Below are 24,773 nucleotides of genomic sequence, written 5' to 3'. Positions count from 1 at the left end.
CAGAAATGCAGAAATGAAGAAATGCAGAAATGCAGAAATAAATGAATATATGAATATATGAAGACAAAAAAGGAAAAAAAACAATAACGTGCTTCCCTTTTTTTTTTTTTTTTGTTTATTTTGATTTTTCCTATATCTTTAATTCATAAACATTGTGAAAGAAAATCCTTGTGCAGCTAATTTTTTTTTCACTTAATTTATTTTTTTGGGTTTCATTTATTTATTTTATTCTGCTTCCCCCCATTTCAGCGAAAAACAAATGTGCAATATTTACAGTGGACAAAAAAAATACGTTGTTATTTTTTCCTGTTTTTATACCTTATGCCCCTTTGATTAATTAATTTTTATTTATTTATTTTTTTTACTTATGAATGTTTACGAATGATTTTAATTGTTCAACTGATATTTTCGCTTTTTCCTGATGATTTTGCTTTTTTACTTTTAATTTTACTTTTAATTTTTCTTTTATATTTACGTTAATGTTTACGTTCATCTTCACCTTTACTTTTACTTTTTATTCTTTTTTTTGTTTTAAAAATTCTTACGAACAAGTTTTTAAAGTTGTCAACTTAAAGAAAAATTTTCTTTTTTAAGATGAAAAACGAGCTTGCAGAAGAATAATATTTCTTTAAAGTTACACATTTTTTCTATTTTATTTTTATTATTTTTTTATTTTTGTTCTCTATAAAAAGCAAGCATTATTGAATAATTAAAAAATAAAATAAAATAAAATGAAACGATTGCATTGTAGGTTTTTAAAAAATTTATGTTGCATGGTGCACATGTTTTTACATTGTTGTGGTATAAAATGCAAAATTAAAAATAAATTTAACATGCCCACTTGTTTTATAATTTTTTTCGTATTAACAATTTCGTTTTTTCGTTTTTTCGTTTTTGCGTTTTTCAAATTTGGTAGAAATTTGATATTCCTTTTGTTTTGCCACTTCCCCGATTTGCTACTTCTCTTCTTTTTGTCTTTTACCCATTTTGCTATTTTTGCTGCTCACCTTTTCCCTTCTTTTCCCACTTGCATAGTAGAATTAAATTTTGGGGAGAAATGTAAATTTTGAATAAAATTCAAAGGAAAAAAAAAAAAAAAAGAAAATGCCAGCTAACCGATTCCTAAATACGAAAACTGAAGATTCATATATAGGAAAACTTACTCATGATACTATAATATTTGGAGAAAATTTATTTAAAGTTATATCAAAGACTTTTTCAAATAATAAATCTATAACCTTAAATGAATATACAGATGATAATATAGAGAACATATCGTTTTGTTCTGAAGTTTTACCCTTTTATTGTAAATCAGAAATAATTCATAAAGGAAATATTTTTAACGTTCGTTTTGGACATGCATGCATATTTTATAAAAACAATATTTACATTTATGGAGGAAATCAACATATCAAAAATTTCAACCCCAAAACAATACAGTTTAATGTAGGTAATTATGAGCAAAAATGCAAGAAAAAACAAAATTAAGGAGAACAATGAGTTCTTTGAGTACGTTCATAGGCTCACGTTTACGCTTTTATGTGTATATGAACATATGTATATGTACCATATATATATATATATGTATAACGTATTTATGTATAATACATATAGTATAATGTGTATAGTATCATGTGTACAGTATCATGTGTATAGTATCATGTGTACAGTATCATGTGTACAGTATCATGTGTACAGTATCATGTGTACAGTATCATGTGTACAGTATCATGTGTACAGTATCATGTGTACAGTATCATGTGTACAGTATCATGTGTACAGTATCATGTGTACAGTATCATGTGTACAGTATCATGTGTATAGTATCATGTGTACAGTATCATGTGTACAGTATCATGTGTACAGTATCATGTGTACAGTATCATGTATATATTTACCTTTTTTATCTGAAGACACACAAGTTTTCAAAGTGGTAGAAGAAAAAAAATCTCCTCAAATCAGATACTATGCAACATTAAATGTAATTCACTCGAGTGAGTATGATGAAGAATGCTTTTTTCTTTTTGGGGGAAAAAGAGGGAAATACATTACTAATGATACTTATATATTTCGTTTAAGTAATGATTCTTGGGAGCATATAAAACTTAATTTTTCACCACCACCCATTTTTGGTCATGTTTCTTTCATGTACAAGAACATTATCTTTATTCATGGAGGTACTATAGCTTGCTAAGAAGTGTTTCCCCATGTGGGTATATATATGTGTGCGTGTATATTCCTACATGTATGGGTGTGTATATTTCTACATGTATGGGTGTGTATATTCCTACATGTATGGGTGTGTATATTTCTACATGTATGGGTGTGTATATTTCTACATGCATGGGTGTGTATATTCCTACATGTATGGGTGTGTATATTCCTATATGTATCTATGTATGCATATGTTTTGTTTCTTTTCTTTTTTTTTGCAAAAAAATGTGTTCATAAATATTTGCAGGAAATATGGGGAATTTGCACTTAAACAGTAATATGTGGAGTTATTTTGAAGAAGAAAAAAAATGGGTAAAAATTTTGAGTAAAGATGAATATTATAACAAGGGTATTTATAAACCCAGTGGTCGTTTTTTTCACTCATGTGCTGTGTGTATATCTAACCAAGGAAATGATGTAAAGGCTTATATTTTTGGGGGATTAAATAATCAAAATAAATGTGTAGAAGATCTTTTTTGGTCTTATTCATTAAATAACGGAAAGTGGAGCAAAATAGAAAACTCATATGGAAAAATACCTGTAGAGCGTTATGGGTATATAAACATAATATATTCTTTAATTTTTTTCAAATCTATTATGTTTAAGAAACGTCATCGTATAATATTTTCTCTTCTTATATATACTCATCATTTCTTATCTTTTCTCATCTCATCTCTTTTTTTTTCTTTTTTTTTTTTTTTCTGCAGTCATAGTTCAACAGTATTAAATGATAGATGGTTCGTCCTTTTTGGTGGATACAACTTTTCCTGGTACTCCAAGACGGAACTTTTAGGTACATGGAACGGCAAATTAATTTTAAATTTTACCATTTGCTGCGTTATTTATATTTGTACATATGTTTCTGTATCCGCATACATGTATGCATATGTATGTATATGCCCACATATATATATGTGTTCATATGTGCATTTCTCTCACCCCCGTTCTTTTAGATATACACGCATATGACATAAATTTAAACACCTGGGCAAGCTTAAATGTGTACGGAATGCCCCTAGTAACCCATCATTTCTATGGAAATATAATTCAAGTAGATAATAGTGGGTACTTTTTCGTTTTCGGGGGTTTAAGAAATAATGAAGCTTGTAGCAAAATATATAAATTTATTCCATTACTATCATCTCCCTACTTTAAGTATAAAAAAAAAAAAAAAAACAAGTGCCAAATTTAACCATTAATGAGGGCTTATATATATATATATATATATGTTTGTATATGTGCATGTATTACGTATATTTGTATATACATTTGCATGTTTTGTATACCTTTTTTTTTTTTTTTCTTTTCTTTTTTTTGCTGAAGAATACTCAGAGATAAACTTGAAGAAATGGGGGAAAGAATGCTACATTTGGAAAATTACCCAAGACGAACATTAAGTCCCATATACAGTAAGGAAATAAAAGAAATAAAAAATTCTTTAAGTGATATTAGCTTCACCCTTGTTCGGTATATACAATTAACTTGCGATATAAATGAAAAAATAAAAATTTCAAATGAGTTAAGTAAAAACAATTATTCTTACTTATCGGAAAAGATGGAGCATAATAGTAAGCATTTCGACTCTTTAGTAAACAGAGTTGAACAATTAAGCAAAGGATCACTTGATTATTCCTTTCAAAAAAAAGAAGATTTGTCCAATGAGGATAGTTGTGAGAATATTTTAAAGGATCAAAATGTTAATTTTTCACCTTCGTGTGCGGAAAGTAGCGAAATAAATTATGAACAGCAAGGTAAATTATGATCGGCAAGGTAAGTTATGATAGGCAAAGTAAATTGTTAGGGGAGAGACAGAAGGAAGAAGGAGGCCAGATAAATGGAATGTATCCAAATAAATTATGAACAGTTCATATAAATATGAAAAAAAAATAAAAAGGACGTAATAAAACGCCTGCACCATGCCGTTATTCCCCTCTAAATTATTATTAATTATTAATAATTAATCATAATATATATTTATAAAAACTTAAATATTTACACATTTTTTTCCACTTTTTCTTTTTTCTTCCATCCTAAAAAATAAAAATTAACCATAGTTCGACTTCTTATTGATTACACTACTATGTCACATATTATATACGTACCTTGATATAAAAATAAAATAAAATAAATTATTATTTTAAAAGGAAAATATGAACATGATACGTTTATATTTTTACTACAAGTTAAAATATGGTGCAGCTATTTCTCAATTTCCTTTTACATATAACTCTTATAATTTAAAATAAAGAAATAATTTTTTTTATTTTTCAGTTTTAATGTATTTTTGCTGCTGCTGATACTGCTACTGCTGCTTCATTGATTATACACATTATTAATGAATTAATTAGCCTGAGTAACTCCGTTTGAACATTTTTATAATTAAACTTGAAAACAGTATATTAATATTTTATATTTTTTTAAATTTTAAAACTTCAGAAGTCCTCTTTTTTCGGAGTTTAAGTTTTTTCTATATATACTACATTTTCCTGTTTAGTTTCATACTATATTGTTTTACACTTTACTGTTTAATGCTTTTTTTTTTTTTTTTTTTTTTTTTTTTTTGCATTTATTTTATTTGCATTTGTTTTATTTGCATTTGTTTTATTTGCATTTGTTTTATTTGCATTTGTTTTATTTGAGTTTATTTTATTTGTTTATTTGAATTTTTTTTAATTAACAAAATTTATTAGGCAAAATTTAGGTATTTCAATTAAATATTTTTCTTGAAATTTTATAGTTTTTTGAAAACGCACAGTATTTTAAAAACGATAATTTGATAGCATATATATATTGTGTATATATATATGTACATGTGTATGTGTACATATTACACGTATATGTGAAGTTCTTCACCATTCCTGCGCTCTGGAAAAATGGTTTTCATCCCTGTTGAGATAATCTTTAAAAGTTTCCCAAGTATATCGAAAGATAGAGTTAAATTTTTAAGGCATTATAGGTAATTAAGACAAAGGGGAAAATGCAAAAATATGATTTGATAAAGAGATAATTTATTATTCAGTAATTCCGTTAAAAGAGTTACAAAGAATAATGTATTTTAAAAATAAAATATTCCATAGATGTGTTCCTTTTCAATATTATATGATCTAATTTTTGTAAAAATATTCATAGGAGAGCAAATATTCATTTGTTTTAAAAAATGATATTAAAATTTAAGCATACAGTGTGTGTAGTGAGTAGTGAGTAGTTGCATGCTCCTTTGCCCGCCCGTCACACGAACATATATGTATGTACATATATATATATGTATACAATATATCAGAACATGTGTACATAGTGGACGTAACAATATCAAATTATTTTATTTTCCTTTTTATTTTATTTTATTGTTTATTTTATTTTTAATTACTGGCGCCTTGTTTTTCCCCTTTCAGCTTTCTCAGTTTAATTTTAGGCGCTGCAGCTTTATACCAGGCCCACAAACCAGACTTCAGTGTAAGACATTACACGCCATCCTATTTTTACAAATGCCGTTTAAACAAGTTGAAAAAAGAAGGGATAATAGATGAGGAAAAATATAACAAAATTATTAACGGTTAATGTTGAAAAGAGTTGTGTTTAAGTTTATTAAGATGACCATTCTTAATTATGCAAATGAACTGTTTATGAGCAAAACGGCTTTAAAAATATGAAGAAGAAAAGAAAAATTAACCCTATTTCGTTAGGAAGAAAAAAAAAAAAAAAAAAAGCATTGTATGTATGTATATATATATATATATATATCATTGCATATATGTACTTTATAACATATGCGGTTAAAACGTGCACCTTTTTTGTGTGTAAAAACTGAGATACGGTGTACATAGTAAGTTCTGCGTACGTGTTAAGTGTATTTCTTCCCCCCGATAAGTTTAACGTACAGTTTTATTTTGCATATACAACTAGTGAATTAAAAAGAGAATATATATGCATGGGTACTATGCCTACTATAAAATATATCTGCTACTTTGACAATTTTGAAATCGTATGTATATATATTTTTCTCTTTTGAGCCTTTTTTACAACCTTTTGTTATTTCCTTCTTTTCGTTTTGTTTTAACCTTTTTTTTTTTTTTTTTTTTTTCAAATATAATAAATAATATTTTCAAAAATAATAATATGCGTAAATAAATATGGATAAATGTTAATACTTCATAAAAGGAAATATATATTTTTTCTCATTCGAGCATATAACAAAATGGATCCTTAATTTTTTAACAACATATAGTGTAACAGGCGTTTTAACAGAATGGAGTATTTTAACCTATGTTATATGCAAGCGTGTGTGTTTATTTAATACGGTAATAAATGCTTAATTTTTTTTTTTTCAATTCACAATAACTATTTCTTACTGTATGTATATATACAGCAAAAGGGAGTTTATTTTTGCAAAAAAAAAAAAAAAAAAAAAAAAAGCAGTCCTGTAGTAATGTTCTACATGCTACATTAAGAAAGTCATAATAATAAGAAATCATTAGCGGTACACCAATTTTTTGTGCAAATTAGTATATTCCCTTAATAGTTTTTTACGTCCTTATTTAAAAAATTGTTGTATGTCATATATATGTGCTTGCGCCTTCTACGTATGCATATGTACGAAATCTTTAATTAAGTTCAATTCAATGTAATTTTTTTTTTTTTCATTTTTTGCGAATGACACTATTTTGTTTTATTTATTTATTTATTTTTCCTACAAGATAGTTATGCTTGTTTATTTCGCTTCATTTCGCTTCATTTCGCTACATTTCGCTACATTTTATTTCATTTTGAGTAAACGTAAGCTTTTTTCTTGCCTCCGCAACATAAACGTTAATCATCCTAGTTTTCGTGCAGACTCACATTTTTACCATCGCTTAAACTGGATGAAGCTATTGTAGAAGGATGAGGAAGTATTTCACAACAATTTAATTATTTGAATATAGATAGTTTAACTGGGCTAAACTTTGCAATTTTTTCAAGTTTTGCAAAATTGTCGAGTTTTTAAATCTTATTTATTTACATTCTAGTTTATTTTATTTTTTCTTAAGTACCATTTTTACGTTATCACGTTATCAAGTTATTACATTTTTTTTTTTTTTTTTTTGCTGTAAATATAAAGAATACAACAAAATGTTATGCGTAGTATGTAATTGTCATCGTATTAATGCAAGTAAATTTTGTTTGCCTCTTTAGGTTATGCTGTTTATTTACTCGTTCAACATATTTTGCTTTTTTTGAATTTTTGTCATTTAGCTCGTTTTTCCCATTTTACTTAATTTTTTTTTTATAATAAAAGGCTGGTACATTGTGCATAATATATATGTACATTCATATATATATACGTATACACTTATACATATACCCGTACATATTTACACATATATATGTGTATATATAAATTGAGTAAAACCGAAAGTCTATACGTGGAATCCTGTGCAACCTCTCATATCCGCCTCCCCCCATCCCCCGTTGATATAAAATGAAGCTAGTATCATTTTTAATGAAGTTGACAAATGAAAATGTAACGATAGAACTAAAAAATGGAACCCTTATAACTGGTGTGATAACAGGAATAGATATTAAAATGAATACACATATGAAGAATGTTAAAGTCGTTATTAAGAATAAAAATATAGGTGAATATAATGTTAAAACAAAACAATTTTTATCCCTTGAGCATGTAACTATAAGGGGTAATAATATAAGATATTTTATTTTGTCCGATAATTTACCTCTGGACACACTATTAGTTGATGATACACCGAAACATAAAATTTCGAAAGACAAAACTTTTGCAGGTAAAGATAAAGGGAAGACAAAGGGACGGGGGCGAGGAAGGAAAATTGCCAAAAGGTAGTATACAGTTCGTTGTGCCCCAAAAAAATAAGAAAAAAATGGAAATATACGAACAGTACATGTTCATATATATATATATGTATGTATTATACATACATATATGTATGTATGTATGTATGTATTATACATATATGTATGTATGTATTATACATATATGTATGTATGTATGTATGTATACGAATATGTATTTGCATGCGTACATGTACAGAATAAATAAATAAAATGGAACAGCCTAATTTTCTCTTATTCCTGCTAACCATTACATTGTCCTTCCACAATGATTACTTTTTCTTTTAATTTTTAATAAATTTTTTTTGAACAATTTTTTACTATTTTTGTACCATTTTTGGGTAAACCCTTTTTTTTTTTTTTTAAAACTACAACATCACCTTTGCTTAACTCTTTCCCCCCACCCCCCTTTAAACAATTTAACAAGTATATATATATATATATATATATATATATGCACAAACTTGTGAGACACTTTCCTTATTGACGCGTATTTAATATTAAACATAACATTCCCATCATGCTGCTTCATAGAATATCCGTACATTCAAAAAACATCCTGAACGTTTTCTCCTTACCACTTATGAGAAAAAAAAAAAAATAATGATGGAAAATCTGATAAAGCTAAAGAAAATAAATTAAAATAAAATATAACCAAATGTGCTAAAATATGGTACAATTTGCCAAAATATGGTATAATATAACATAAAAAAAAAATAAATAATAGATTTTAAAGTTTTTGCCAATATGCAGGTAGTACTACTTAACAAGCAATATTTCATTTAAGTATATTTTTTTCCCTTCTAAAAAAAACAAAAATTGGGGGTAACTATTTTCAGTATTCAATTTTTCTTCAGAAAAAATATAAAATTTTAAATGGATAGAGGGAAAAAAAATAAAATAAAAAAAAATAAAAAAATATAATAAAAAAATGTAATAAAAAAATAAAATAAAAAAATAAAAAAAAAAAATAAAATAAAAAAAAAAAATAAAAAAATTAAAAAAATTAAAAAAATTAAAAAAAATAAAAAAAAAAAAGATGCAATTATTTTGAGAATACGTTTTGCCTTTAAAATTTGTTTTGCAAAAATGATGTTTTGAGAATTTGCCTTTAAATTTTAACGTCGAAGGAAAAGAAGAAAAAAATTATACAGTACGTACATGTAAGTAATACATACGTGAATAATACATACATATATGAGTACAAGCTGTGAAAAAGAATTAAGCGGGAAACGCTTTTTAAAAGCGTGTATAGATAAAATTTTATGCTTTATTATGAACATATGCTAAATATTTAACTTTTTAGTTTAAAAAAAAAAAAAAAAAAAGGTTACTTCGCTTTAAAATAAAATAAAAAAAAAATACGACAAAATAACAACAGTTAAGGGGTTTCTACATTGAATATAAGAAGTAGGTTGTTACGTTGTAAACAGTTTGTCGCACTAGAAATATTATTTATTTTTTATTAATTTTTTTTAATGTATATAATTAAGTGGGACAAATACGTATAATTTGCGCCCTTTATGTATACCCCCCGAAAGGAGAAATACACGCGCACGTATGTACTTACGTTTGCTCATATGTGTGTTTGTATGTATGTATGTATATGAACATATATACATAAATTTATGCACATAAATGTTTGCGTTCATATGATTAATGCATTTCCACGCACTCCTACATGTCCTAAATTCATATGTAATTTGATCCTTGTTCAAGTATTTATAAATATATATATATGTATATATATATATATATATGTATATGCGTACGTACTTGTGTATTTATATATTAGTATAAATGTACACGAAATAGCTCAATTTGGTAAAAGCGCAGCGTAAGTTTTAGTAGAATGAAGAGTATAATAAATAATGTAGTTGTGAAAAATTTTAAAAGTGGTAATAATTTAAAATATAGAAGATTAATTTCGGGAAAATGTGAAGTCAAAAATATATATAATAGTAAAAATATAATACTTAATAGGGTGTATTGTTTCGAAAGTAGTGACAGAAAAGTACTTGGATGCATATACTCATCCTTAAATAAAAAAAATTATTCCAGCTTTATGAAGAATGTTATAGAACAGGTAGGAACACACTTCACTGTGTGAAGCTTTAGCTGAAAATGCGCTTTAAGTTTGTACATGACGCGTTCAGCTCTCGTTAATTATTTATGATCCGTGAATGTGAATGTTAACGTGAGTATTAATGTGTACGTGAATGTATGTTTGTGTGTATATTCTCGTGTTTATGTGTTCTTGTCTGTATTCATGTATGTATTCATGTATGTATTCATGTATTTATTAACGTATGTATGCATATATGTGTTCAAGCATGTGTGTATGTATCACACTGCTGACCTCATTCGTGCCACAATTGCTTTACTCCCCCCCCCTAGGTTAAGAAAGACATGAAAGAAAACAAAAAGTACCAAGAGGCTTTAAAGGAATTGAAGGATAAAATAGAAATAGAAGATAAGGCAATAAAATTAAAAAGACGAATTGAAGAAAACACAAATTTTTTTAAAACAGTAAAAGAAAAAAACGCAGAGGCGATAAAAATAATATGCAATGATATCAACAATTTTGTTTCATATTGTTTTGAAAATTATTACGCATTAAAATATAGTAAATACATAACTGTTAAATTATTCTTAACCTTAAAAGAATTACTAATAAATACAACAAATAAATTGATTGAGTTGAGTGAAAAGTGGAATGACAACAATGCATTCGTTCATTTAGACAAATGGCGGCAAGAAATGGCAATAAAAAGGTTTAAAAAAAAAAATGCCCAGATTAATGAAAAAAAGGGGTATAAAAATGTGAGTAGTAAAAATGTGAGTGGCAAAAATATGAGTGGCAAAAATATTAGTGGCAAAAATGTGAGTGCTAAAAATGTAAGTAAAAATTTTGAAGAAAACGAAAAAGAAAACAGTATTAATTATAATGACAGTGACAGTGTTAACAACGCGAATGAACAGTCAGTCGATAAAAATAAAAATTGTGAAAATAAAGAAGGTAGCGAATTAATTTTAACCTATGAGTCTGCATGGGATAAATTTGGAAGTAAATTGAAAGATATGCCATTTTTAAATAATTTTTTTGAAAACCCTATTTTAGGAAAATTATTTGGGGAAACTGAATTAGCTGCTGCTCTAAGAGAAATGAAAATGCATGATAAAAATTTTAAATTATCAGAACTGATGTATTTATTTGAATATGTTATATCAAAACATATTGTCGAATCTTATTTAATTGGAGATGAAGAAACACTCCGATTACACTGTGGCCCATCGGCATTTAATTCCTTAAATGCAAGTATTAATGAAAGAAAAAAAAAAAAAGTCTTCCTAGACACTAATGTTTTAATATACAAAAATCATGAACTTAAAGGAGCTCAAAGAATGGAAGAAAGTACTCCTTGGTTCATTTTTACGTTCCACACACAACAAATTAATTGCTTAAAAAATAAAAATGATGAAATTATTGAAGGAAAAATTGATGACATTAGAGAAGTTGTTTATACCATAGCCCTATCTAAACACCCCGAACCCGAAAAAGAGGGATTACTGTACCCTTACATAGTAAGGGAGTTTGCAATTATTGGCAATACCCCCTCCTGGTAAAGAAAAAAAAAAAAAAAAAGCGAAACATGGCATAGGATAATATAAAATAGTGATATAAATTGTAAGCTAGCTAGAAAAAAAAAAAAAAAAAAAAAAAAAAAACCTGAACAGGACAGGAAATGTGGCCTACCTTTTCACCAATAAAAAAAAAAAAAAAAGAATATTCAAAAAGGTACAGTTGGGTGAAGACAAGGAAAATATTAAATGTCCAAGTAATGGAAAAACTGAATGACAAGATGAATAAGACCATATTTTCTTGCTAAATAATTTTGTTTGACACCTAAATAGATTCTCAATCCTTTTTTATTTTAATGTATGTGTAAAATTGGAAGCAGTAAGGAAATGAAAGGAAGGAATAAATTTGCGCGCTACGGTAGAAACGTAAAGTTGCAATTTTATTGTTATAATTAAGCTTTCTTATATTATTTCTCCATATAATTTTTACCATATAATATTCGTATATAGTAATATGCACGTTCTAATTTTCACGATTTGCTGTTTTGTGCTTTTCCATTTTTTCATTGTTAATCCCAAAATTGCAGAATAACAGTTTATATTTGGTTTTTGAGTGCACACATTTTCTTTTTAAATGAAATTTGTTTCAAATTAAAAAGGAATAAATATTATGTAAAATTTATAATTTAATTTGATTTAATTTAATTTAATTTAATTTCTTTTTTTTTTTTTTTTTTTTTTTTTTTTTTTTTTCTTATTTATAAAATTCTGTATATGAACAGTCTGTCAAAAACTAAAGAGGTACATTTGTGCACATATGTGTATATGTGTCGAAATGCATTTCTATTTTATTTTTATTTTTGGGGTAATATTAGCGCGTATATGGGCACATGTAAATGTGTGAGCATATGTATCTATATATACAGACACGTATACATACGCAATATACCCACGCACATACGCCTATATATGTTTATTTTTTTATGAACTCACGTGTAATGCGTATTTACTGTTTTATTTTCTTTAAAACTCTCTTCATTACATAATTAAATAGGTATATAATAAAATAAATAAAAGCTGAATTGATGAAAATCTCACAACATATGTCTGAGCCAGATTCACATAGATTGGCAGTTCGACAATATTCACAAGTGGGTATGTAAGTAGTAGTTAAGTTGAGTGAGCAAAAAAAATAAAAAAAGAGCAAAAACGAAAAAATGAAAAAAAAATAAAAATAAAAACAAAAACAAAAACAAATACATCTAAATTTTTTCTTAAAGCACTTATTTGTATGCGTGTCTTCCCTAATATGAGCATACACACATGTACATGCACACTTGTTGCAAGAATGCGCTCGAATTATAACAAATGAAAAAAACAGATAACGGATTATTTTAGGCTAATTATGAGTAAAATTCCAATTATGCGATGAAGGAAGCAGTAGAAAGATCTGGTAGCACTTCCATGTGTGCCTCCCCTACCTTTCAGCTAAAAAAGTAACTACTCTGCCGAACAAGCGATATGTCTAATTCCCCTTGCTCGGGGGGTGGAGGTATTTTGGTAGCATATTTACCTAATCTCATCCTAAAATTTTTATAAATGTTTTCTAAGATAGGTTCATTATATAAGGTTACAAAAGAATCTCTAATGAATGTGTTCATAATGTCAACATTACATGCATGTGCCCAATAGGAGTCATGTACAGCTGCGAAACTAAAATTATTTTGGATTAGCATTTTTTCTGCTGTCATCATTAAATGAGATGCATCTAAGGAATGTACAAAATTTGGTGGGAATCCTAACCTTTGCTTATTTTTGTGTAATAAACTATTTTGATAAGATATAACACTAACTGACTGTAGTGGTGTATTAACTAAAATTCTATTTCCTAATCTGTAGGGTTGTTCACATGGTAAACCTATGGGGGAAATCCAAGTAATAGGTATATTTAGTTCATTAGTAACTTTAGATAAATTATTAAACCATTTTTTTATTATCATTGCTCTTTTAAATATTTCACTAATTGATTCAAATATATAATTGGAAATATATTGTGACAGTTTGTTAATCGTATTTTTGTCTAAGTCTTTTCCAATCATATTTTGAATTTTCCCCTTTACTTGATTCTTTGCTCCTATGGATGTTACCCCATAGCAGATCGTCATAATGGTTTGCTTAACTACTTTTCTTTTCAGTAAATCATATGTAAAGCAGTAATTAGCCAGATCTCCCCTGCTCAAGCCATTACCCCAGTCTCTACAACCCCTAGAACTGCTTAAACTGCTTACGCAGCTAGATTTGCTCACACTGCGTATGCTTCCCATACTGTTCGCATCCCCCGTGCCTAGATCTCTCCTAATCTTACTTATCACTATGTCCAGCACGACCGAATAAATATCTTGCGGTTCGTCGGATGGAATGATGTTTACCGCTTTTCCTCCATTTTTATCCTTTCCCAAGGCAGCGTAATGTTGTAGACCATTACATGTACCGTCCTGTTGTACTGGTATACTACTTTTAAATTTTGTAGCATCCGAACACTGCAAGGCTTTTGTTAATTCTAAAGATACAGCTAAAGCTTGCCATGGTTTATCTGCTGTATTCCAAAATTCCATATTTTCAAAAGGATTTTCACTTAATTTTTTAATATTATGTAGATTTTTATTAACCCATTCTATTCTTTTATCAAAATTTAGTTTATCTTTTCCAAAATTGTTAGCTAAATGTATTTTTAACCAGAATAAACCTCTTTCTCCTATTTCTTTTTCATCATAAAATGAAATTAAGCTTCTACATATATCATCACTCATATGATGTAAATGAGGAGAGAGAGGATACATTCTACCCCTAAAATCAATATTATGAGGAAAATATATTATTTTATTATTTTCTAAAGTTTTGGCTACAGCTAGTTTTTGTAGAAATGTTGGCCTTTCACTAATTAAACGTTTATTTAATCTGTTTATTTCTTCTTTTATTAAGTAGTATTTTCTTAGTTCCTCCTTACTATTACTATTATAACCATTACTACTGTAACAGTTACCATCATAATTGTTACTACTGTTACTATTATAATCGTTATTACTGTTGTTTCTATTATTATCATTACTCAGTGTAATCATGCCAATACTGTCTGGAAGAGAATAATTTTTATTTAGTGGTATCTTACCAATTGTTTTCCCATTCATATATGCTTCTTCAATAAAATATAAAATTTCTTTATTTATTTTCCATCTCACATTTCCTATCTCTGATACGATATTTTTTATTCTACTTAAATCACAAACATCTAAATTAAATAATGGCTTGATATTACATCTAATAAAATTATTCTTTAATAACAGCATACCCCCTTCCTCATTGTTTATCCACCTTTTAGGCTTACATATCATAGGCAAATAATTTAAAGGCACATGAGAATTAATTGCATTGTTTAGTAAATAATTAGCACAACACCCTCTCATGTGTATTACGCCATACCATCCGTTGTTCTTCCATATATATGAATGTACAAACACGGATAACTCTATTTTATTCTTATCCCTCCTCGACCTGTACAATATTATCTCCTTCCTCTTTAGCTTCTCCTTTTGCTTTTGGCAAAATTTATTTTCTTCCTTCTCCCTTTTCACACCCTTTCCTGCTCCCCTCACATCGATTTCGTCTACATGTTCGTTTATGTGTTCGTTTATGTGTTCGTTTATGTGTTCGTTTATGTGTTCGTTTATGTGTGCGTTTATGTGTTCTTTTACGTTTTCTTTTACGTCTTCTTTTACGTCTTCTTTTACGTCTTCTTTTACGTCTTCATTCACTTCTGAGCTCACTTCCCCCTTCACTTCTGCGTTCACTTCCCCTTTCACTTCTCCCCCTTCCCTTCCGCTTTTACTCCCCTCTCCTGAACATGTCATATTTTTTTTTTTTTTTTTGCCTTTTTCCTCTACCATGTTACTGCAGTTGTCAGCGTTATTAGCCGCTCTTGTGCCATCAGCTCCAGTCTTACTTCTATCAAGGATAATAAATTTTAACGAGTTCGATTCTTCTTCATAAAACCTTTGATAGTTTAATTCCTTTTTATATTTGCATTCAGAATACAGCATATCTCCATTACTTTTTGCTGTCTTGTGTAAAAATAAATAATATTTGTACTCATTCTTATACTCTTCTTTGGCTGTATTTAAATCCACATCCACCTTTGCATTATCAACTAGCATTTTTAGTAAAAAGCCACCCACTGCTGCCTTCCTTGCAGAATTCCATTGAATTAAATCGATATTGTTACTTATAAGGTGGTTACAATCGTCAATGGAGGATACCTCAGGTGCTATACGCTCGTTACTTAACATTGCTTCACCCGTGCTACTCTTCAACGTACCGCTATTCACCGCTTCTCCCTTTGCATTCCTTATCTTTCGTCTTATCTCATTCAGAATCCTATACTTCTGGAAATGAGAAAAGGATACGTTCGATTTGTTTTTCTTGATATAATTAGAGAGGAGGTTGTTTTTGTCCAGTAGTTGAAAATTCATTTCATTGTTTACTTCCTCCCCAATTTTTATGGCAACATGTGTGAAAAGGGACTGGTACGCATAAGATTGTTCAAAATTCTTTGATTGAGTAGTTACATTATTTGAATATTTTTTTTTTAAAGGATTAAAAGTGTATTGAATAGCCCATTTTACTGTTATAATAGCTAGTAATTTTTCTTCCATATGTTCAGGAAGAAAATTTTTTTTTCTTATTTTCTTATTTCTTATTTTTTTTTTTTCTTTATAATAAATTATTTTTTTTTCCAGCTCACTAACCCAATTTAAATATATTTTGCATAATCCTTGAATTTCTGTAATTTTTTTTAAGTTGTGTAGGTTCGAAACAAAGTCCTCCGCTTCTTCAATCGCTTTTTTGTAAGACGATCGTTCGATCAACATTTGTCTTCTTACATTAATAATATCACAATGGTCCGTATCCTCTCTATTGCGCATTTTTTCACATGAATCCATTTTGTTTAATAATTTTCTCGTCTTCCCCTGATCATTAATGGTAACCTTGTCCTCTTTTTCCCGTTTATTCAGAACGATGGGGTATATATTATCGCCATAGATAAGCTTTTTCTGTTCTCTTATAAAGTTCATATCAAAGAGATTATTAATGTTATTTCCAGCGCTACTACCAACGTTCATGCTAATGCCAGTGCTAACGTCCGTATTAATGCCCATTCTAAGGTCTGTGCTAGGGCGTAATATACCATTTTCGTACCCCTTATCATCGGTAGCATCTACGCTTAAAGGGGAGTTGAGCTGCCTTTCCCCCCCTTCTATGTCTACCTTTTCTATATGGTTAATTATTTCTGCACCCCCAATATCACACATTAACAAACCATTGGCGGACATATATAGATCTAAATTTTCAAAAAAGATGAGTATTTTTTTATCAACATTTTGTACATATTTCTTATCTAACGTGTCAATGTATTTTATAATATTTTTTTTTTTTTCTACATCTAGTTTTTTAATAGATCTTATTAAATTGTGTAATTCGTTTACAACTTCTTTATCTATGTTTGTGCTCTCCGTATAGGATCGACTCTGTTCTTTTATTTCCTCCTGTTCTATTGGTTTTTTCCTTTGCTCAGATTTATTCAAAAAACGAATATTTACTTTTCCATGGGGAGAATCAATATTCTTCTTTTCTTTTTTGCATTTTTTTATTCTGTTATTCTTTCCTTTGCTGCAGTTATCAGTGAGTTGAGGGTTTGTGAACCTGTTAACTTTGCTGTCTTCTATGCATCCTTTTCTTGTGTACTTATCATCCTTATTAACATTAATGATGTTTGCATTTTTATATATTATGCTTTCATTTTCTTTTTCTTTCCTTGTCACATTGATATTTGTAGATACACTTACTATAATGTCGGAGAAGGGACATTCCCCTTGTTTACCTTCCCTTCTTAAGAAGAATGTAAAAAATCTGTTCGTATAAAATTTAGTAAATCTGTTAATCGAAAAGATTGTCGTAATGTTAATTCTCATTGATGATAAATTGTAGCACAGGTTACAGTTACAGCAAATAAACGAGGGGAGTCAAGCATCATGTTGTGTACTTTATTCAAAAAAAAAAAAAAAAAAAAAAAAAAGAACGTAACATAAAAGTATGGTAACTGTGATACATAATAATTGTTATACTTCCTTAAGTTAACGTAGGAGAAGAAACTTTCTCTTTCTACACGACAAGAAAAAATTGCTTATACATATATATATATATATATATATGTATATATTTTTATCACTATTCTCCTCAATGAACAAATAGAAAATTGCGTTCTACGAACTGTAGTACTGTTCTTTTTTTTTTTTTTTTTAAATATTCTTACAATGCGCTCCGCTGTTTTTTTTTTTTTTTTTCTTCATATTTAATGTACAAATATATCTACCTATATAAGTATATACCATACATATATGTATTACATGTCGGTATTATACATACAAGTTGAGATAATTTTCATCTGCTTATTTGCCTATCTGCCTATCTGTTTATTCATAATAATGACCTTTTATTGCAACCGAGCTTTAGGCTTTTATAAAGTTAAAACAAAATTATTAACGTGTGCATAAATTTTTTTTTCACTGAAAAAGGAAAGTGGGAATTTACGAAAAATTTAGTAGCGTGAACTAAAAGGAAAAATAAATAAATTAAAGGAAAAAAGAGCTGATAAAAAAGAGCTAATAAAAGGAAGTTTCGTAAAAGCAGAAAAGAAAAGGGGTAGAGAAATATATAAGAAGCATGGGACAAATGAAACAATGCTAAAAGAAAAATAAAAAAAAAAAAAATAAATAATATGAACAACACATGTTTCTTCACCTACTTCAACGTCACTTTATTTTTTACTCTAAAAAAAAAGAGAGAAACAAAGTTTTAAGTGTAGTCGTACACTCTTGTTTTTTTTTTGTACGAATATGTAAGAAATGGGGGGGGGGAATTATAAAATTATGATGTATTAATGTTTATAAAGGAAATTTGTTTTTTTTTTTTTTTTTTTTCTGTTTTTAATGATATCTCAAAATTTTCACACTCGTACGTACAAATATACGCACGTGCAAAAGTACAATAGTACAGAAACACACATATACATATATACATATATATATACATGTATGTATATACTTGTTTAAGTATATTTATCTTGCGAAATATATTACAGTAACCGTGCGCGAGTGTAATATTCGCTAAAATAAGAAACAAAAAAGGGTAAAGAACTTTTTTGTTCACATGTACATATTATATATATATATTCATTTTTTATTTGATATGTATAAATTATGTATAATTATATATATATATATATATATGTATATGTATATGTATATGTATATGTATATGTATATGTATATGTATATGTATATGTATATGTATATGTATATGTATATGTATATGTATATGTATATGTATATGTATATGTATATGTATATGTATATGTATATGTATATGTATATGTATATGTATATGTATATGTATATGTATATGTATATGTATATGTATATGTATATGTATATGTATATGTATATGTATATGTATATGTATATGTATATGTATATGTATATGTATATGTATATGTATATGTATATACATCAGAATAGATATGTTTAACGTAACATGTAGTACATACTAAGGCTTTTTGTTCGACATCGTATATCTACATCTTATTTGCAATGCTAATGGTCGATTTATTTATTTTTTTTTTTTAAATGATTCATGTTGACTCAAGGGATTAAAATATAAACATATATGTATATATATATACATACATATATGAATGTGTTTTTTTTTTTTTTTGTTTTTTTAACTTAATATATTGAATAATTAAAAATTAGCAGTTTTGAGATATCGTAAATATAACGTATAAAATTTATAGAAAAAAAAGAAGCATATAATTAAGCAAAAGTATAATAAAAAATATGTATAATAAAACATACGTATAATAAAACATACGTATAATAAAACATACGTATAATAAAACATACGTATAATAAAACATACGTATAATAAAACATAGGCATATATAAATATATGCATAAATATACATGTGGAAAAACATACATATGCATATATATATATATATATATATGACTATGTATGATTATACATATGTATAAATACATATTTCTATATTCAACAAGAAAAAAAAATCCCAGTGAAAAAAATAGTGAGATCAAAAAAACGAAAAATAAATTTATGCAGGCGTTAAGAATAAAAATTAGTAAAAATGATGACGAAATTAATAAAATTTATTATTCTACGACCAAGAGGAATACCCCAAAATTTGGGTAATATGAAATGTGCTGTTATATGTGCAATCTATATATATATATATACATTTACATCTTCGCTTGTTTTTGTTTAATTTACATTGTAAATGTAATTATGCATCGATATTTTCATACAATTAAATGTTGGTGGTATATTTGTTAGTCGCTCATTTGTATTTTACGCATGTGATATGTGCCATGTGTTACTTTACGTACCCACCCAGTTCTTAATACTTTTTAAAGAACAACAAATAAATAAATAACAAATGACTTCATGCAGCAGTAGCTATGTGCAATATACACACATATATATATATATATATATATATATATATATATATATATATGTGTATGTAGAAGGATCGAAGTTTGCATACCTTTATTGATTTCCTTCTTTTCTTCCCCCTTCTCCAACAGAATTAGAAATAAACTGCAGTGAAATAATTAAAAACCTGAAACATAAGTTGTTTTCAGAAGATATAAAAAAAGGTACCCTCCCTTACTTTTTTAATTAATACTGATCTAACATTTTCTCATGTAGCTCTGCACCCTCACCACAAAAAAAAAAAAAAAATAATAATAATAATAATAATGAATAAAAAAAAAATAAAATAAAAATAAAAAAATAATAATAATAATTATAAAACAAATTAGTGTTAACATTAAGATAATTTATTTTTCCCACCCCCGCATTTTGCAATAAATAATTTTTATAGAATTAAATGTTCGTTTTATATATATGGGCAAAATACTGGACGACAAAAAAAGACTAGATGATTACATAAATTATTATCAGAAAGATTTGTTCTCAAATAATAAATCGAATACCTTAATTAACGATAATAGAAATGAATACCAAAGTGATAAGAACAAAGATATGAGTAATAAAAACATTTCTAATGATTGCAACGAGAATATTATTCCTATAACGATTCATGTGAAAATTACGGAAAAGTGCAATTCCATAAAAGGTGGTGAGTATATTAATGCGGCTAGCAATTACAGTTGCATGTACTGCGAAGAAATGTTCTCTTGTATATACATTATGTACAGTGATATGTGAAAATTATACATAATTCACCCCGTTCACCCCACTCTTTCAAACTTCGTGCTATTCCTTCTACCCCTATACATTATGCTTACATTATTTCAATATTTCTTTTTCTTCCTTTCTCTTTTTTATATAGACAACTTTGATTACAAAACATTCAATACAGTTTTAGCTCAACTAAGTATTATAATGTTTGTTACTCTATTATGGCTGTACAGATATAATCATGGGGAGTCCTTTCCTGCATTTTCATTAATAGTGTTATTTGCATTTACATTTCTTATTATAACTGTTTTTATTTATACCTATCTAATTGTATTTTTCGATAATATGTTCATTATAATTTGTACATTTTTTGAATATCTTAAGCACTATTTTATGCGTACATGGGTATACATTAATGAAAAAAAAGAAGAGTTTTTTTTAAGACGGGAAGCAAGAAATAATAATACAAATGCAAAGGAAAATTGAATTTTCAGACCCTCCACGTTTCTTTATTTTTTATAGTACTACAGCCTTTTTAATACTTACCATCTTTTAAAATCTATCACTTGTTACATTTTGATATTTTACCATGTAACATTTATTATGAACAAATTTTATTTTTTTCTGTGTGCATTTTGCCTTCGCATCATTTAATAATATATATATATATTATATATATATATATATATATATAATATATCTATTTATACGTATTTATACATAATTTATATATTTATACATAATTTATATATTTCTACATAATTGTACATATTTATGCTTATCTACATATATATACACATATTTATACTTGTTTATACTTAATTATACATTTTTATACGTATAAGCAAAAACCTTAACGCTTAACTATTTTTTTACTTTTTTATTAACAAGTCATAATTATTACATATGTATATGCATATAGGTACATATAGTTACTTATTTGTATGTAAAAGTATATATATGTGTGTATGTATATGTATGTATGTACGTACGTACTGCGTATGTTTCTCTATTTATGTTTAATTTTAGCATTTGAGAATGCGCTCCTTACCTTGTGTGCATTTTTATGATACACGCGAACAAATTTAAAAAAAAAAAAAAAAAAAAAAAATGTAATTAAGAAATTTTACCTTGTCAAATTGTACATTTTAATGCTGAATTGGTCATAATTTTTTTTTTTTTTTTTTATTAAGGTTTAAGTAGCTAGCTGGTCACCATGCCACTGCGTATATTATACATATCACATGTGTTGTGCTAATAGCATATATTATACTAATCGCATATGTCACGTTAATTACTTCGCTTCTTAACTTTCAAAAGCATGCAGTGCTAGCGGGAAAAAAAAAATGCATGAAGTAGAATAAACGAGTGCACACATGTAATAAGAGAAAGTTTAAAATAATGGTTCCTATCAGTCCATATATTTTTCATAGTTCAGTTGATTATTTATATGTTCAAGGTATACCTTTATTAGCTGTGTCCTTTTAACACTGAATTATATATGAGAAAAAAAAAAAAAAAAAAAAAGACGGCACATGAGAAGTGACTACATGCATATCTCATGAACTTATGCGATACATGAATATGATTTAAAAAAAAAAAGGATCATATTTTAAAAGTATAAGGAAACAATGCACACGGGTTGTACTGGAAAAATATACATAGCGGGGCGCAACTAGACGCGTGCGCGCACGCGTACCATTCGTATATTTGTTTTGTGTATTCACGTATTAACGTATACGCGTATTAACATATACACGTATTAACGTATACACGTATTAACGTATACACGTATTACCGTATACACGTATTAACGTATACACGTATTACCATATACACGTATTAACGTATACACGTATTACCATATACACGTATTAACGTATACACGTATTACCATATACACGTATTAACGTATACACGTATTACCATATACACGTATTAACGTATACACGTATTACCGTTTTTAAGTGTTAGCATTTTCACGTGTCAACATTTTCACGTATTAATATATTCATGAACTTCCGTACGCACGTGTGCACACACGGATGAGGAGCACAAAATGGAAATACAAAATTACTGGAATACCCTTAGAAAAGCAGCGAGCTTCTTTTCATGGAATGATTTGTTGGCATCTAAAATAGCGGCATTCACAGTATCCGCTAAACTTTTCGCATCGCTGTCTTTCGATACAATGGGTAATATATCTTCATCGTTAACATAAAACCCGAATCTGTTATTTATAGAATGATATAAACGTAAGAGCTCTGCATAATCGTTTTTATTTAATTTGTGTATTTCATCTGAGGAACATTTTGATAATATAGATTTTATATTGTGTACTTCTTCCTTATGTACAACATATTGCTTTATGTATTCGTCTTTTTTTAGTTCATATTGATCTAGTATATTTTTAACTAGTGGATCTTGTTTATTTAAATTTTTAATGGAACTTAACTGAGTTTTTACATGTTTAATAAGTGTGTCATTCTCACTATTATTTCTTATATTGTTAATACTATCGTTCAGAATAGCATAATAAAAATTGTCATTTGTTTTTACATCATTATAAGTTTTTTTTATAATTTCTTCTACTAATATATTTTGTAAAGAATTTTTATAATTCAATTCCGCATTGTATATTTCATTTAATTTTTTTTCTAAATTTTCCTGTACCTTTATCTTCTGTTCATGTATGTATGCTTTTCTATAATTTTTTATCAACATATCACAGTACTCTTTAAAATTTTTTAAGTTCATACTACAATTCGTATCTTTAGAATAAAGTTTTAATTGATTATAAATGATGTCCTCTGCTGATAATTTGTTTTGCAAATTTTTTTCTATCATTAAGTTCTTATCCTTATTTAAAAAGCTCCAAATATCTTTATAAAAATAGGAAGCAAGCATATAAAAAACAGAAAAAAAAGGAATAGTCTTAGATAAAAACCATGCATTACTCAATACAAAATTGTTTAAACCAAAAAATAAAAAAACAAATAGTAACCCATAAGATGATAATAAATTTTTTTCTTTAAAATATTTCAAATGAATAAGTTTCTCTGGGTGTTCACTTCTTTTTTTTAGACAAAATTTATATACATCCTCTTCCTCTAAATTGAATAATACAGATATTTCTGCATAATGAAATTCATAATTACTACTAAATGCTAAATCCAAAGCATTCATTTCTTTTTGTGCATACCCATTTATAAACATTAATTCTAGTAATTCTTCTTTAGTTAAATATACGTCTTTTTCTACTCTCAAACCATTTTCACATCTTTTTGCAAATTCAATAAAATCATTATTTCGGTTTTCTATTGATGTTATTAATTTTAAATATCTTAAAAATATTGGAATACTTTTTGTAAAAATGTATAAATCATCTTTACTAGGACTCGACAAATACATATCATCATACTTTACATTATTCATATATGGTAAGCTTATTCTATATTTTGTGTACACATACTCCTTAAGCATCCCCCTGCTGTTATTCGTGTAACTGCGCTTATTCGCAATAAGTTCCAACCTCAACCTGTTCTTAACCCTAAACATGTTGGCAGTTATAGCAAATATATACCTATATACACGTGTTACTCATGCGTTATGTGCACTTTACGTGTTCGTTACGTATTAGTAAGTTTATATATTTTTTTTGTGCACGTTATAGACGTATATATCACACAACCTTATAGGATGGGTGATGTGAAAAAAGTACGTTGTTCAAATGATACACTAAGGAGATGCTACCTTCTAACGAAATCTAAGAACACATACATAAACGCGCATATATATAT

At 27.4% G+C, this 24,773-nt stretch overlaps 7 protein-coding genes across 7 annotated transcripts; 5 read left to right on the top strand and 2 right to left on the bottom strand.

Moving 5' to 3' along the window:
* Positions 1-1,104: 1,104 nt before the first annotated feature.
* MKS88_002857 (kelch domain-containing protein) lies at positions 1,105-3,976 on the top strand (the record flags this gene model as incomplete). Its single annotated transcript, XM_067215902.1, has 6 exons — positions 1,105-1,450; positions 1,914-2,177; positions 2,462-2,768; positions 2,922-3,007; positions 3,168-3,369; positions 3,538-3,976. 6 exons carry the CDS (start codon positions 1,105-1,107, stop codon positions 3,974-3,976), a joined length of 1,644 nt encoding a protein of 547 aa, XP_067073434.1.
* A 1,111-nt stretch (positions 3,977-5,087) lies between these two features.
* MKS88_002856 (uncharacterized protein) lies at positions 5,088-5,772 on the top strand (the record flags this gene model as incomplete). Its single annotated transcript, XM_067215900.1, has 2 exons — positions 5,088-5,170; positions 5,607-5,772. The coding sequence occupies 2 exons, from the start codon at positions 5,088-5,090 to the stop codon at positions 5,770-5,772; spliced, it is 249 nt and encodes an 82-aa protein (XP_067073433.1).
* Positions 5,773-7,669: 1,897 nt separating this feature from the next.
* On the top strand, positions 7,670-8,047 carry MKS88_002855 (small nuclear ribonucleoprotein Sm D1; the record flags this gene model as incomplete). The annotated part of the gene is made up of 1 exon (XM_067215899.1): positions 7,670-8,047. The coding sequence occupies one exon, from the start codon at positions 7,670-7,672 to the stop codon at positions 8,045-8,047; it is 378 nt and encodes a 125-aa protein (XP_067073432.1).
* A 1,860-nt stretch (positions 8,048-9,907) lies between these two features.
* Positions 9,908-11,682, top strand: MKS88_002854 (mitochondrial import inner membrane translocase subunit TIM44; the record flags this gene model as incomplete). Its single annotated transcript, XM_067215898.1, has 2 exons — positions 9,908-10,141; positions 10,453-11,682. 2 exons carry the CDS (start codon positions 9,908-9,910, stop codon positions 11,680-11,682), a joined length of 1,464 nt encoding a protein of 487 aa, XP_067073431.1.
* Positions 11,683-13,121: 1,439 nt separating this feature from the next.
* MKS88_002853 (DNA-directed RNA polymerase) lies at positions 13,122-17,663 on the bottom strand (the record flags this gene model as incomplete). Its single annotated transcript, XM_067215897.1, has 1 exon — positions 13,122-17,663. The coding sequence occupies one exon, from the start codon at positions 17,661-17,663 to the stop codon at positions 13,122-13,124; it is 4,542 nt and encodes a 1,513-aa protein (XP_067073430.1).
* A 2,231-nt stretch (positions 17,664-19,894) lies between these two features.
* Positions 19,895-21,000, top strand: MKS88_002852 (ubiquitin-like domain-containing protein; the record flags this gene model as incomplete). The annotated part of the gene is made up of 3 exons (XM_067215896.1): positions 19,895-19,955; positions 20,355-20,426; positions 20,654-21,000. The coding sequence occupies 3 exons, from the start codon at positions 19,895-19,897 to the stop codon at positions 20,998-21,000; spliced, it is 480 nt and encodes a 159-aa protein (XP_067073429.1).
* Positions 21,001-22,384: 1,384 nt separating this feature from the next.
* Positions 22,385-24,531, bottom strand: MKS88_002851 (ATP synthase F0 subunit b-like protein; the record flags this gene model as incomplete). Its single annotated transcript, XM_067215895.1, has 2 exons — positions 22,385-22,463; positions 23,051-24,531. 2 exons carry the CDS (start codon positions 24,529-24,531, stop codon positions 22,385-22,387), a joined length of 1,560 nt encoding a protein of 519 aa, XP_067073428.1.
* Positions 24,532-24,773: the final 242 nt, after the last annotated feature.

The sequence above is a fragment of the Plasmodium brasilianum genome, chromosome 9 (assembly GCF_023973825.1).
Source record: "Plasmodium brasilianum strain Bolivian I chromosome 9, whole genome shotgun sequence".
NCBI classification, from domain to species: Eukaryota; Apicomplexa; class Aconoidasida; order Haemosporida; family Plasmodiidae; genus Plasmodium; species Plasmodium brasilianum.
This window is presented reverse-complemented; position numbering and strand designations above follow the sequence as displayed.